General features: G+C 37.1%; 1 protein-coding gene across 1 annotated transcript in view; it reads right to left on the bottom strand.

The window, feature by feature from the left end:
* Nucleotides 1–213: 213 nt before the first annotated feature.
* ARPP19 (cAMP regulated phosphoprotein 19) overlaps nucleotides 214–12,133 on the bottom strand; it is a 12,533-nt gene continuing 613 nt past the window's right edge. The window contains exons 2-3 of the mRNA XM_026060522.1: nucleotides 7,323–7,445; nucleotides 214–3,797 (exon numbers count right to left, since the gene is read on the bottom strand). Coding sequence (XP_025916307.1) covers nucleotides 3,627–3,797; nucleotides 7,323–7,445 — 294 coding nt within the window. The 3' untranslated portion in view covers nucleotides 214–3,626. The remainder of the gene's footprint in view (nucleotides 3,798–7,322; nucleotides 7,446–12,133) is intronic.

The following is a 12,133-nucleotide window of genomic DNA, read 5'->3' as shown; positions in this document are numbered from 1 at the left end:
CATGAGGATCTTGAAGTTGCACAGAAGACCAGTACCCAAGGCACAGTCTGAATACAAGATCAGTGGGATTTTTTTTCCAAGATCTTGATTTCTTGGAAACTTTGTCATACTCAGGTCAATATAATCTATAGCAATGCAAAGTTCTATATGCCAAGTTAATTCCCAGAAATCCCCCTCACTCTGTATAAGGGACCAAAACAATCATCTGTTACAGAGTTTTCAAACAATAAGCTTTAATTGCCTTATTAGAAAAATAAGCACTGAAATATATATAAATGTGATTACATTAAAGTAATTCTGTAGTCTAACATACTACAAACCAAAGCCCAGTCATATTTTTAATGATACAGAGTAGCAAGATTCAGGTTTTAGAAATTATCCATAAAGAATAAGGAAGTATGCAGTATCATTTAGGAAACCACAGTAAAGACAAGACAAATCTGCACATTGCAATAAAAACTAAGTAGATCAATTTATTCTGTATACTATACAATGTGTATGTTTGTAAAGAACAATTGACATTTTCATCACTGTAACACCTTGACTGGGTGTAAATATGTCCAACAAAATGTACTCCTGTGGCCTTTACACAAACACTGTCCTACTACATAAAGAACAATGAGAGGGAAGCCTTTGGTGCTACAGATTTGGGACATATCTCTGAAGTTGTAATTAATCCACTTGTAACTATCTTGAATAAAATGTTGGTGCTATCAACTATTATTAGCCTACATGAGTACTACTCTAATAACTAAACACTATTTTTAAAGGCAAGATATGAAAGGGACTGCCAGACTACAGTGTGGACAGGTTTTCTTTGAAAAAGGTCATTATCAAATGGTAAAACTCATATAATACATTATGTACATAAGTTTGGATAGCTGAGTTATCTTGCTGGAGTAAGCTGAAAGTAAGCATCAATTTGCAGTCACGTTTGATTTACTATTAAGTGATTATTGGACTTGAGTTTTCAATAGTGTGTAGTATTAAAATAGCTGTGCCTGCTGCTGAGGTCTGTCAGGTGTGAAGGCTCATAATCAGTCATTGACCTAGTTAGTAATACAGTACTCCAAATATACACTTCGTGTGGATAAGATATTTGTAGCTGAATTTGTAGTAGCCTTAAAAACTGCAAGCCACTGAGTGCACATCAGAAGAGCTTGTGCTGTCCAGTCAGCAGGACGAGCCGAGATGTAGCTGAACAAATGGAATGTTTAAATTTGAATGGCTATTTTTAAACCTTCCTAAACATCAAGAAAACTTACCCTATGTGAACTACAGAATAGTGGCACCAGACAATACACAGCAAGTCATCTTCAATTGTTCAAAATTTGTTTCAGGCCTAGTCCTATAATTAAGTTTCAATTTTCATTTATACATACAAAAATAAAGAGGGATTTTCACATTAGGACAAACATCTATAAAAAGCAGTTTACTTCAATAAATTCAGTTTCCTTGCTATTCTGGTTTTCATTTAACTTGATAAATTCTTCTCCCAGCCTAACTTCTTACCTAAAGAAACCAAGTAGGTCTGTTTCTTCAGCCTGTTCCTGTGGAAAAAAAAATCACAAATTCATTATAATGCTAATGGCAGATAAGGTGTGGGATGGAGTTCTCTCAAGCCTGTCCTTAATTACTATACAGACTGAAAGACTGAAAAGAATAAGGTTAGCAATTTGGAAATTCTCTGAACTGAGAAGAATATACTGGTTATATAAACACCAATAGACTTTGCTCATGCTCTGATCAAACTGAGACCAAATTAAGATTATTCATTTTCCTGATCATTTTCTGATGCTTAAGTTTGCCTTTAGAAGGGAGGACTGCAGAAAATACGGGACAGTGTTCTTCTAGGCTAGCAGTTATTTATCCTGTAAGACCTTTCTGAACGTGTCAATAAAAAGCACATCATTTGAAAAACATGTACCTTCATTAAGAACATTTTTCTTATAATGCCTGTATTGGTGCCTTTTTTATTATTTTTTAATAGAAACGTATCAGAATATTTTCTTTAAAGAAAAAAGTATTCAGTAGGCTGTTCTTTTTAAAGAGCTTATACTCCCAGAGAACATCAAGGCTGTGATTACTTATAATTAAAATCAATTACATTATGGATCACACTGCACTTTAATACATCTGATTTCATTGAACAAACATGCTCTTTAATGCATCAGGTTACCTATCTAATATCAACTGTATTTTGGCAATCTAGTACTTATGACCTGCATCATGTAGATGGTCTGAAGTTTGCTCCCATTTCCTGACATGAAAAACTGCCTATTCCTCCATAGGTCATTATATAAATACCAGTTCCATTTTTTTTTATGTTGCCCAAAGCCAGTGAGCAGCTGCTGTATAACAAAGAGATAAGGAGTTAGTTTACTACCACTTCAGGAGTTCAAGAAAAAAAAATTAAAGAGGTATACTCTTTCACTTACAGAAGTCTAAAAGAGTCAAAGACAACAGAATATCAAACCTTAGCAAGCTTAGATTTGGAGTTTGCCAAGAGGGAAACTCTCAAGCACAGTTCATTTGACCATCTTTCCCATCATCACACAGCACATTTCAGCTTTAAAAGCTTAAAGAGATGCTGAACAGGAAGGGCACCTGCCTTCAAATATAGGTATGAATTTCAGATTAAATTTGAATGTGGGATGTTGTTAAACAAAATATACAACTGCAAAAGCATATGGCTGAGTCAAGTGTAAATATGTGTTTCACAAATCTCAGGTTTACAATTTTTTACTTTCAGTAGCAAGATTCTGGGCTCTTAGTTTCAGGTACTCTGAAAGATACAGAATCACTTGTGCTTTGATTGGCACGTTATCTGCTTTTTAAAATGTAAGATTAACAGACGTTTGCAAAAGGTTGTGCAAAACTATTGTATTTACAAAAATGGCACAAGAGTGAATTCAACAGTCTATGCACATGCACACTTCATTCACATCTTCAATGAAAGTGCGTTCTAAGCTACGGAACTGAAGAGAATACCAGCTTCAACAGGCAGTTGTCAATAAGCACTAGATTCACAAGAGTTACACCAGAATGGGCAAATATTGCCCAAGTAAAAACTCTATTGTTAAAGCTGAAACAGGTTTAAGGCCGTTCAAATTCAAGAGCAGAAACAAAATTCAATCAGAGCCCTGTCTTTGTTTTTATACATGCTTCACCTTCAAGCAACTTGTGGTCTAAATCTCTATTTTAGACAACAAACCCAAACACAGAAGAAAAACCAACACAACTGGAGGTTATATTAAATACAAATATGCTGTAATTAAGGTGAAATAACAAAAGCAGAAACATTAAAAGTTGTAAAACTTGCGATGTCACTTGCTGGAACCAGTCCTACACTAGGAAATGGGCAATATGTACATTTTCAAGTAGATTACATTGCTCTAACCAAACTTGTCCTTTTAATCAGTGCATTGTTCTCAACTAGTCCAAATACTACACGTTTTACTTCTTAACAGTACTCCCTTACAATAGCAGCACATGCTATCGCTACCTGCAAAGCTGTCAGTCTCATGACTTAGTGTAAGAAAAAAAGGGGGGGGGGTAAGGGTGAGAAATAACTATTAAGGAGAAATAACAGGAATGAGAATATTCATGCAGTTCAGCTGTTCTAGTCAGCCAGCCAGCTTGCTAGCAACAAGAGAAGGTTTCCGCTGTGGGAGATCCTGTGGAGTAGGAATATGATCACCAGTGACTTCTGTCTTGTCAGGAGCTGCAGTAGGCAGTTGCTTATTCTTCATCTTTGCTTTAGCCATGTTGTAATCGCCAGAATCAAAGTACTTTTGCTAGAAGACAAAATTATACATATTTAAAAGCCTGAAGTGTTATTAGATATATACACTGAATTACATGGTTAAATAGATTCTTTAAAACTTAAAAATAGTTATTAAAACTGTTTGAATGGGCAAGGTAGCTAGCTCTATGTTGATCCAAAAAAGTCATATCAAAACTATCAGGCATGCATAGCTAAACTCTGAACATTAGTAAGTATATAGTTAAGGTTCCACATATACCATTAATCTAATACCATGTGAGCATTATTTTTGCCTTGATTTTCACAACAGCATCACTCACCCATGCTTCAGTCCTTGGGGTTTGCAAAATTTGTTGCAGTGAGCAACTTCTGCTAGACAGACTAACCAATGTATGAACTAAAGCTGGAGAACTGAGTCTGCTCTAGCATACCAGATCAAAACAGCACAAAACTGCATATAACAAGAAAATCTCTTAGCTGCATACATTAAAAGAGTGAAGCTACAATTTCTAAGTTCCAAAACCTATCATTTAGTTGAGCCAAATCTACTGTCCTGTCCTTCTGAAAAGCACTGTGTGAATGAAATTCTTATCCCAACTCCAGGTTTCTTCTGGACGTAAGACATTCATTTACAATCTAAGGAGTACAGTAAGTTTGAATTTTGCTTTACATTCACTTTGCAAAACAGTGCTCCTTAAATACAAGCATTCTTATCTATTATATTACTGTAAGCTTTTATTAGCATTAACCTTTACAGTCTTTTTTGTTGTCACACCTCTCAAAACGTCAAGTTATCTCTGRATGTTAAAGACAAATGACTGTTATAATTATCTGCCTTATGATAAGATTAGGTATCATCCAAGTGCTGCATGAAGTCTTCAACTGCTGGTTGACACATTTTAGAGAAACAGTTGCATTTTACTTATACCTTACTCAGAGGTCTACCACTGCAGTACTTTTAACCTATAACTTTGCACAGATTACCAAGCGAAGCCAAAAATTAGATTCAGAGCAAAGATCCACACTAGCAATTGTTGCTTACAATGCACAATCATCTCTGAAGAGAACACTCCCTAGGTAAGTTTACATGGGCTTGTACCTCTAAGTCAGTTGAACAGCAACCATCATTACCTGTTATGTTTAAGCACTTCCAGAGAACATACTACCACCACTCTCTTCATTTTGTATTAGTACTAACTACCTGTAAAATGTTCAGCAGCAGCAGTTGAAGAGAAGTAATTTGAACACCTGAATTAACAGGCATTTACCTAAGAGACAAAAAGGATGTTTATTCAGGGCTCCTGAAGAAGGCATTCAATGTTTCCTGCTGTAGTTTGCTAGAGCCTTAAAAAAAAAAAAAAATCAGCAAATTGTTTTTCCCAGGCAGTCAGTACATCTGAACCACATACCTGCACTGGCAAATCTTCTTCAATCCTTTTGACAGTGTAATCCTTTTTACACCACAATATTCTGGCACTGTATCTGCAGACTAGGCCTGCAGACAGGCCTGGAAATAGGCTTTTGTATTTTGTGCTTCAATATGGAAACAATGAAAAGCACCTTTTAAACAGGAACTAAGTAATAACAAATTGTTCAATGCATTACTGCTATTAGCATATATATATTTCCATCCGTAGAACTAGAATTCTTTCTGCAGAAGCACAGCATCCATTCTTATCTATTATTATTCTGGAGGAAACATGCTAATGATGTATGCATCCAATTATACAGGCAGAGCATGTCCTAGTTGTTAAATACAAGAGAATCTGAGAATATAAGTTTAGAAAAAAGTCTAAAAAACACCTTTCATGCATTAGAATATCAGCCCATTTCTTCCTTTAGCTTATTTCTGTATTTTCTTCTGATATACTCTAGCTTCTCATAGATGGCCTGTATTTGATCATCCCACTCAGACTCTAAATTTGCATAGAAGTCTTGGTGTCACAAATACTATTTGAAAGTATACTCACTATCCAGACTCTATTTTAAAATGCAGCAATTCAGGCAGCCCAAAGCGCACCACGGGCCTACACCAAATACAGGTGCTTCCTCCTTTAAAGACACTGAACATATTAAAGAAAAACCATAAAAGACATAACATGGGAGAAAAGTATTACCACCACATCATGAGTACAGAACTGAAGAACAGAACTGAAGAAGGCAGGTTATGAATCAGAACCCACAACCTTTTGTTATCCTTCATCTCAGTAGCAGAATCCCAAACCCTGAGCCAAATAAGATGACCTTCTCTTGATCTTAATGGGTCTGGATCAAAATACTAAAAACAAAACGACATCCAACCGCTCAAATTTGAAAATATGGGCTATAACATCCTTTGCATAAACAGTACTATTATCAAGATGAAGATATTGTCAAGATTGTTATTATTGTTGGCATTTTTTTCACATTTGCACYGACTACAAAAAGCCGTAACAATTGCTCTGTGGACAAAAAGAACGCTGATCTTACAGTGCTGTCTTCCCAAATCATCAGCGCCATACACACTTACCATGACTGTTCTGTGCCTACACACACTATGAACCAGCTGGTGTCTCACTTAGGTTGCCTTTGACCACGTAATATCGTAACTCACAGAAGAAGCCACCTGATCTACTACCTGACTGTTCCCAGCAGCCATTAACTATGCTGTGTATGCTCTAACTTATGAGAGGGCATGTCCAAAAAAGCCACCAATAGCAGTCAGTTCCCAGGAGACATTACCAGATAGCATAAAAACTAGATCAGCACTGAACAACAGCTGGTACATGAAGGATTTATACTTGTAATCATTGTGTGCACTCAAAGGGCCTAGACAGTAGTAAAAAACCAGCAAGACAGTAATGAAAGCACCATCAAAAGTTGTGATATACTAAGATTTTTCCAAGAACAGAAGTCACTAACGTGCCTGAAATGCACAACAGAATCACTTTATGAATAATTAAAGAGCAAAAATCAGTTAAATGACTTTAAGAACATAAAAGACATTGGTTGAATGTGGAACAATATTGAAATACTAATTCATTCTTCATTATTCTACCATTACTCTAGGCTAGGGTATATATTCAGAATTACAATGCCATTCTCAAGCTACTGATGCAAGATGGTGGTTGGTGTAACATCACAGATGCTCCAAGCCTTCACGAGCTAAAACCATGGACAATAATTAAGAATGGCCTTGCGTTTTGGCAGTGTAAGAATGGATAAGATAAGATCAAGATAAGATCAGTACAGAACAGGGATGAGGTTCTGACCCATAATGTTTACTATAATGTTTTTTATGGAAGTCTAGCACAGCAGCAGTGACCCAGCTTTTAAATCTAATTTTCTTCTTAAAGGTRCAGTTAAGCCATTGATGCTGTAAGCAGCTACCTTGCCAACTGGATATGTATTTTGTGGAAATGGTGTTTTAACAGGTTTCTCTTCCTTGTGCTTTTCCAGAAAAAGTTTAAACTTCTTTGCAGTTTTAGGCATATGAAGGTCTGCAGAGTGAAAAAAATCACAGATATGGGAGTTTTGGAATTTCTTGTCCATACCCTGTGGACAATAAAGAACTCACTCCTTTTTGAAGCCTCTTTCTCAAGAAGTCTGAGCCTCCTGGCTTCTGGCCCAGATGAGGATATCTTGCTTTCAATTTTGCTTCTTCAGCTTTTTCCGGGCTGATCACCTTATCCTCCATTTCCTGAAATACAATTAACAATACTGTAAGTTAAATATGTCAGAATACACTATGTCAGAACACCTTCACAGGCAATCCACCAACATACTGATTTATGCTAGCATCTGAATGTATCAATTATTTGAATAGACATTTTCATATTCTCTCAAGAACATTTATAGCAACTGTAAGAGTTCAGCTTCCCATCTTACATAAATGCCTTCCCTGAACATGTTCAAATATAAACAACACAATTCACTTTTACAGAAAAGTAGTCTGTATCAAGAGCAAGGTATGTTATTCAATTTCAACAACAAAAGCATTTTTCAGCCAAAGGTAGGGTTTCACTAGGTTCAAACAAATGTTGAAAGCTGGGCAAGAGACACAGGACTTTTTCCAGTTACCTCTGCTTCATCATAAAGTAGCAGAGACAGATTAGTACTTGCATGCTTGAAACAATCTATTTTTTATGACTGTGCTATAACTGTGACGCACTGATGTTCACCATGAAACAGTATTAAAATACCTCAGTCCCAAAAATATGCTTGCTATCATATTAATGACAGCAATACTGCAGTTCTGCATATTGGCCTTTTATGGAAGGCCAGTGTTATCTATGATCATCCTAAACTATGAAGATAGTGAGATAGCTCATTTACATAGAATAAAATGCTTATTTTATGAGTGCACTGTAAAATGCAGATGCCCAAAGTAATGATTTGAAGATATTAATTTGTCAAAAGCTGTAATTTGTACATCCAGTCTTTCCACACTGACCTCTACTTTACACTCATCTGCTCCAGTTCACGTAGCAATTTGATGCATATAGCACAGTTTCTTCTACCAGATCATTTCTAAAATATCTTCAATTCAAAATTCTTCTTTCACTACTTTCCAATATTTGGCCAATATCATTTTTTGCATGCAAACCATGGCTTGTTCGGGAAAAAATATATTTATTTGCACTGGCTGATGTAGGCCTTGAAATATAATTACCATCTGAAGTCACAGGAAGACTTTCAGTCAGGAAAAGAATTGTCTTTGGCATCAGGAGAGCCCAGCATTCACCTGTGACTAAAGTTTCATATTCAGTGTAAAGCAGTATAAGGAGCCCCTTCACACTCTTTTCCATCTATGTCATCATCTTTTCATCGTAGCAGTCAGCATGACTGTGTATACTCCACATGAACAGGTCACAGAAACTAATTCAACTGAGAAACAACCATCTACATAGATTCCTTTTTCATGCTGGGTTGTGTCTCACTTGGATCAGTCTCCCCACACTGGTTCACCAAGCAGCTACACAAAAAAGTATGTCAGCACAGTGGCAGGGAGGACAGAGGAACAGAGCAGTTGGGGGCTCTTTCAGCCAGAACTACCAAAGAACTACAGCCACAACACTAGCCCATCACAATTAACCGTGCTCTCCTACATCTCTTATAAAAGCTCAAAGATCTATAATATGCAACATCTTTCTGGTAAGAAACTCCAGAAGCAAAGGGTATGATAACTCCCAACAGACTTAAAATATAATAGTCTAGTTGCTCTATTAGTCCAAGACCTCACAAGAGCTTCACACAAATCAGTGGGAATCTAAATTAACAGTTCTACCAAGGAAAGACAATAATCCTCATAACGGTTTCAGAGAAGCTTCTGAGGACTGGAACCAATGCTCTTCAGTTACAGATGAAAATGTAGCTAGGCAGCACAAAGATATGCAAAGTTTACCTGACATACTACAGAACACAAAACTGTATTATTTTTCACTATATATTGCACCAATCAAGACCACCGTTTTCATGTGTTGTAAAAATCCTTCCCCAACAGGTGCTCTTCCTATCAGGCTTTGCTATCACATCAACACTGACCTCCAGATTTTCTCAAAAGCTATCCTTTCAGCTAAACACACTTTCAACATCTAATGCTGGGCTACTCATCACTGAACCAACAAAGCATTTAAGGGGACATGTTTTGCCAACATTAACCAATAAAAGACAATTTAAGAACAGAGGGCCAACAATAAATAGGTTGCATATGTATGTATTTATGGTGCATCAAAGGAGACATTTATGCAAATTCTCAGGGCTGACATATCACACAGCAGAGAATCAAAAAAAAMCCCCCTAACACTGTGTCATGCATCAATGTGGCTAAACTAGACACAGACTATGGTTACCTACTCTTGATCGAGAAAATTAAGACCTCCAAAACAGTATGAAACAAATTAAAGAAGAATTTCAACCCCAAAACTTGGAGTGTTAAACAAGAACCAGTTGATGGTAGCTTCAAAGAAAAGTAAGAAGATAGCTTTTCATATAATGTACAGTTCAACTATAGAACTCCTTGCCAGACGATAGAGTAGATGCCAAGAAWTCAGATGGATTCAAACAGCAATTGGATGAGTTCATTCACAGCTCAGAAGGCTTTTAAGCCATAGATTGCCGAGACCTGGGATAGTATTCCAGGAAAGACCACTGCATGCTTGCCCTAGCCTTATATTCTTTTTCAGGCTAGATAGTACCAAGYAGTCTTGAGATGCATCACTGGTCCAAACTGACCTTGAACCCAAATCATTAAGTCTGTTCTTACATTTAGTATTTTTCCTTTGAGTTATAGAAACAATAACCAAGTGACTAAAAACAGATGGAAAAAGAATCAAAATACACCATGCTCTTCCTCCTAGTAAATTATAACTTTTGTGTGGTAGTTAAATTCTCTACAGGAATTTTTGCATAGCTAAAGTCTGCTTACTTCATTAAAAGACAGCCAGTAGTTAGATAATTTATTGAAAGGTAGCTTTTGCTTTTTAATCTTTACAGAAGTACTAAATGTGTGAGGTTTCATATCTGCTGGACAACTGAACTGCATGGCTAAAAAAACCCACCAGCCTTTTCAAACTGTGCTATGAAGAGCTCACCCTCTTTAACAAAAGAATCGGACAAAATGACAGGTGGAAATGCGAAAACGGGACTACAGCAACAACATAACTCTTCAGCCAACAGCTATGGCAAAAGCCAGTCCAGAAACAAGATGCACCATTTTTAGCAGCTTCCTGAAATATAGGGACATTAAGGCAAAACAAAGTCAAATCACCCAAGCACATTTTCCATAACCCAAAGGTTCCTTGTTGTTGTTCAAATTCCCCCTCACAATATCCTTAGTTTTTACACTGAGAACTGGAAACACTGGTCTTACAGCAAGTTTTCAAATGTATATCAATATCCTGTTTAACATCTTTCTCATCTATCTAACATATATTCATTCTTCTTAGACCACATTAGAAAAGTTTAGAGTGAAAGGTCTGAGTTTACAGTAAAAGGTCTTTCTAGTCAAAGTTCCTTTAGGGGCTTAATCTTTTCCAAGCATATACATAAGTATTGCAAAACAAGTTTGTTTAAATAAGTACTTCAGAGCTAAGCATTTGCTAAGCCAATGTTCAGTTTTGCCTAGCCTGGCATAAACATTTTTAGTGCAATTTAGTATTGCAATGCCATAACACAACTTAGTAATACTTACAGGATATAATCTTACAGAAAACAAATACAATTTTATTTGCTTTTTTCATTTCATTTGGCTTGAATAACTAACCAGATTAAAACTGAAGTAGGAAATTAGTGAGGGACGTTATAACACAAAAAAACAGTGAATTTTCAAAATACAGTGTGTAAGCACTGCATTTTAAGACTTCATACTGCAACTTAGTTGGCAAAATGAGCCCAAGTCACCTGACTTCATCAGAACATACTAGAAGGCATCGCAATAAACTTGCTACCACATGTTTTACTATGCTTTTATTACAGAGCTTTTCCGGGACTGCAGCCACAGATTTATTTTTATATGCTTTGAATAGAAACACTATCCTTTTAATAGTCTACCTAATGTGAAAACAGATTTGAGCTGCAGGACACAAAAGTATGGACAATACACCAGCTATAGAAGGTTGGTCTGAATACTGTACTTACGACAGTATCATTCTGTATTACCTCAAATCTTTCCTACTTGCATGGCAAATTCATATTACAAACTGTAAATTATTAGACACAACCTTAAATAGGTGAGGTGATCAAGTTTTTCCTTTTACAGTCCTTCAGAGCAGCACTTGTGTTTCATAACTTCTTCCTATCAGAGAACTGCAACCGAGATTGCAACCGAGTCCATAAAACAATGACGAAACTAAGAAACCAAATGACTTTTTAAAGTCACAGCCAGCAGAAGGAAACGGCTAGCAGCATACAGTCACCTGTGAAGCCAAATCCCGTTTAAGCGCCTGTAAGATTATTAGTTACAGCAATGACATAATAGTGCCTTTAAACTTAGCAGTTGTTCTTTCTAGAAGCCATGCTTAAGTAAGACAAGCTGCAGCAAAGCAATTGTGTTTTGGATATTTTTCCTCCTTGATAGATTGTCTTAAGAATTAAAAAAAAAACTAAATAAATAAGTAATAGTAATAAAAGTTTAACCAGTTGGATTATCGCTGGTCTCCAGCCACTGCCACTGCGAGGACAGAACCTCTCCCCCCAGGACACCGCGGCCAGCAGAGAAGCAGGCGGCGGAAGGAGCTGGGGCCGGTTCGGGGGCGCGGGCGCGTGGCTCGGCCCTCCTGCTCTAGCGGCCAGCGGTAACCGATGGGAGAACACGGATGCCGAGCGCGGAGGCCAGCACGGCGGTGCCGCTCCTCCACCCCCGGCCGCGGGCGGCAGGGCCCGCAGCTC

This window comes from Apteryx rowi, unplaced genomic scaffold (assembly GCF_003343035.1).
Source record: "Apteryx rowi isolate R43461 unplaced genomic scaffold, aptRow1 scaffold_17, whole genome shotgun sequence".
NCBI classification, from domain to species: domain Eukaryota; kingdom Metazoa; phylum Chordata; class Aves; order Apterygiformes; family Apterygidae; genus Apteryx; species Apteryx rowi.
Note: the sequence above shows the minus strand (reverse complement) of the source record. Positions and strands in the feature narration are given on the sequence as shown.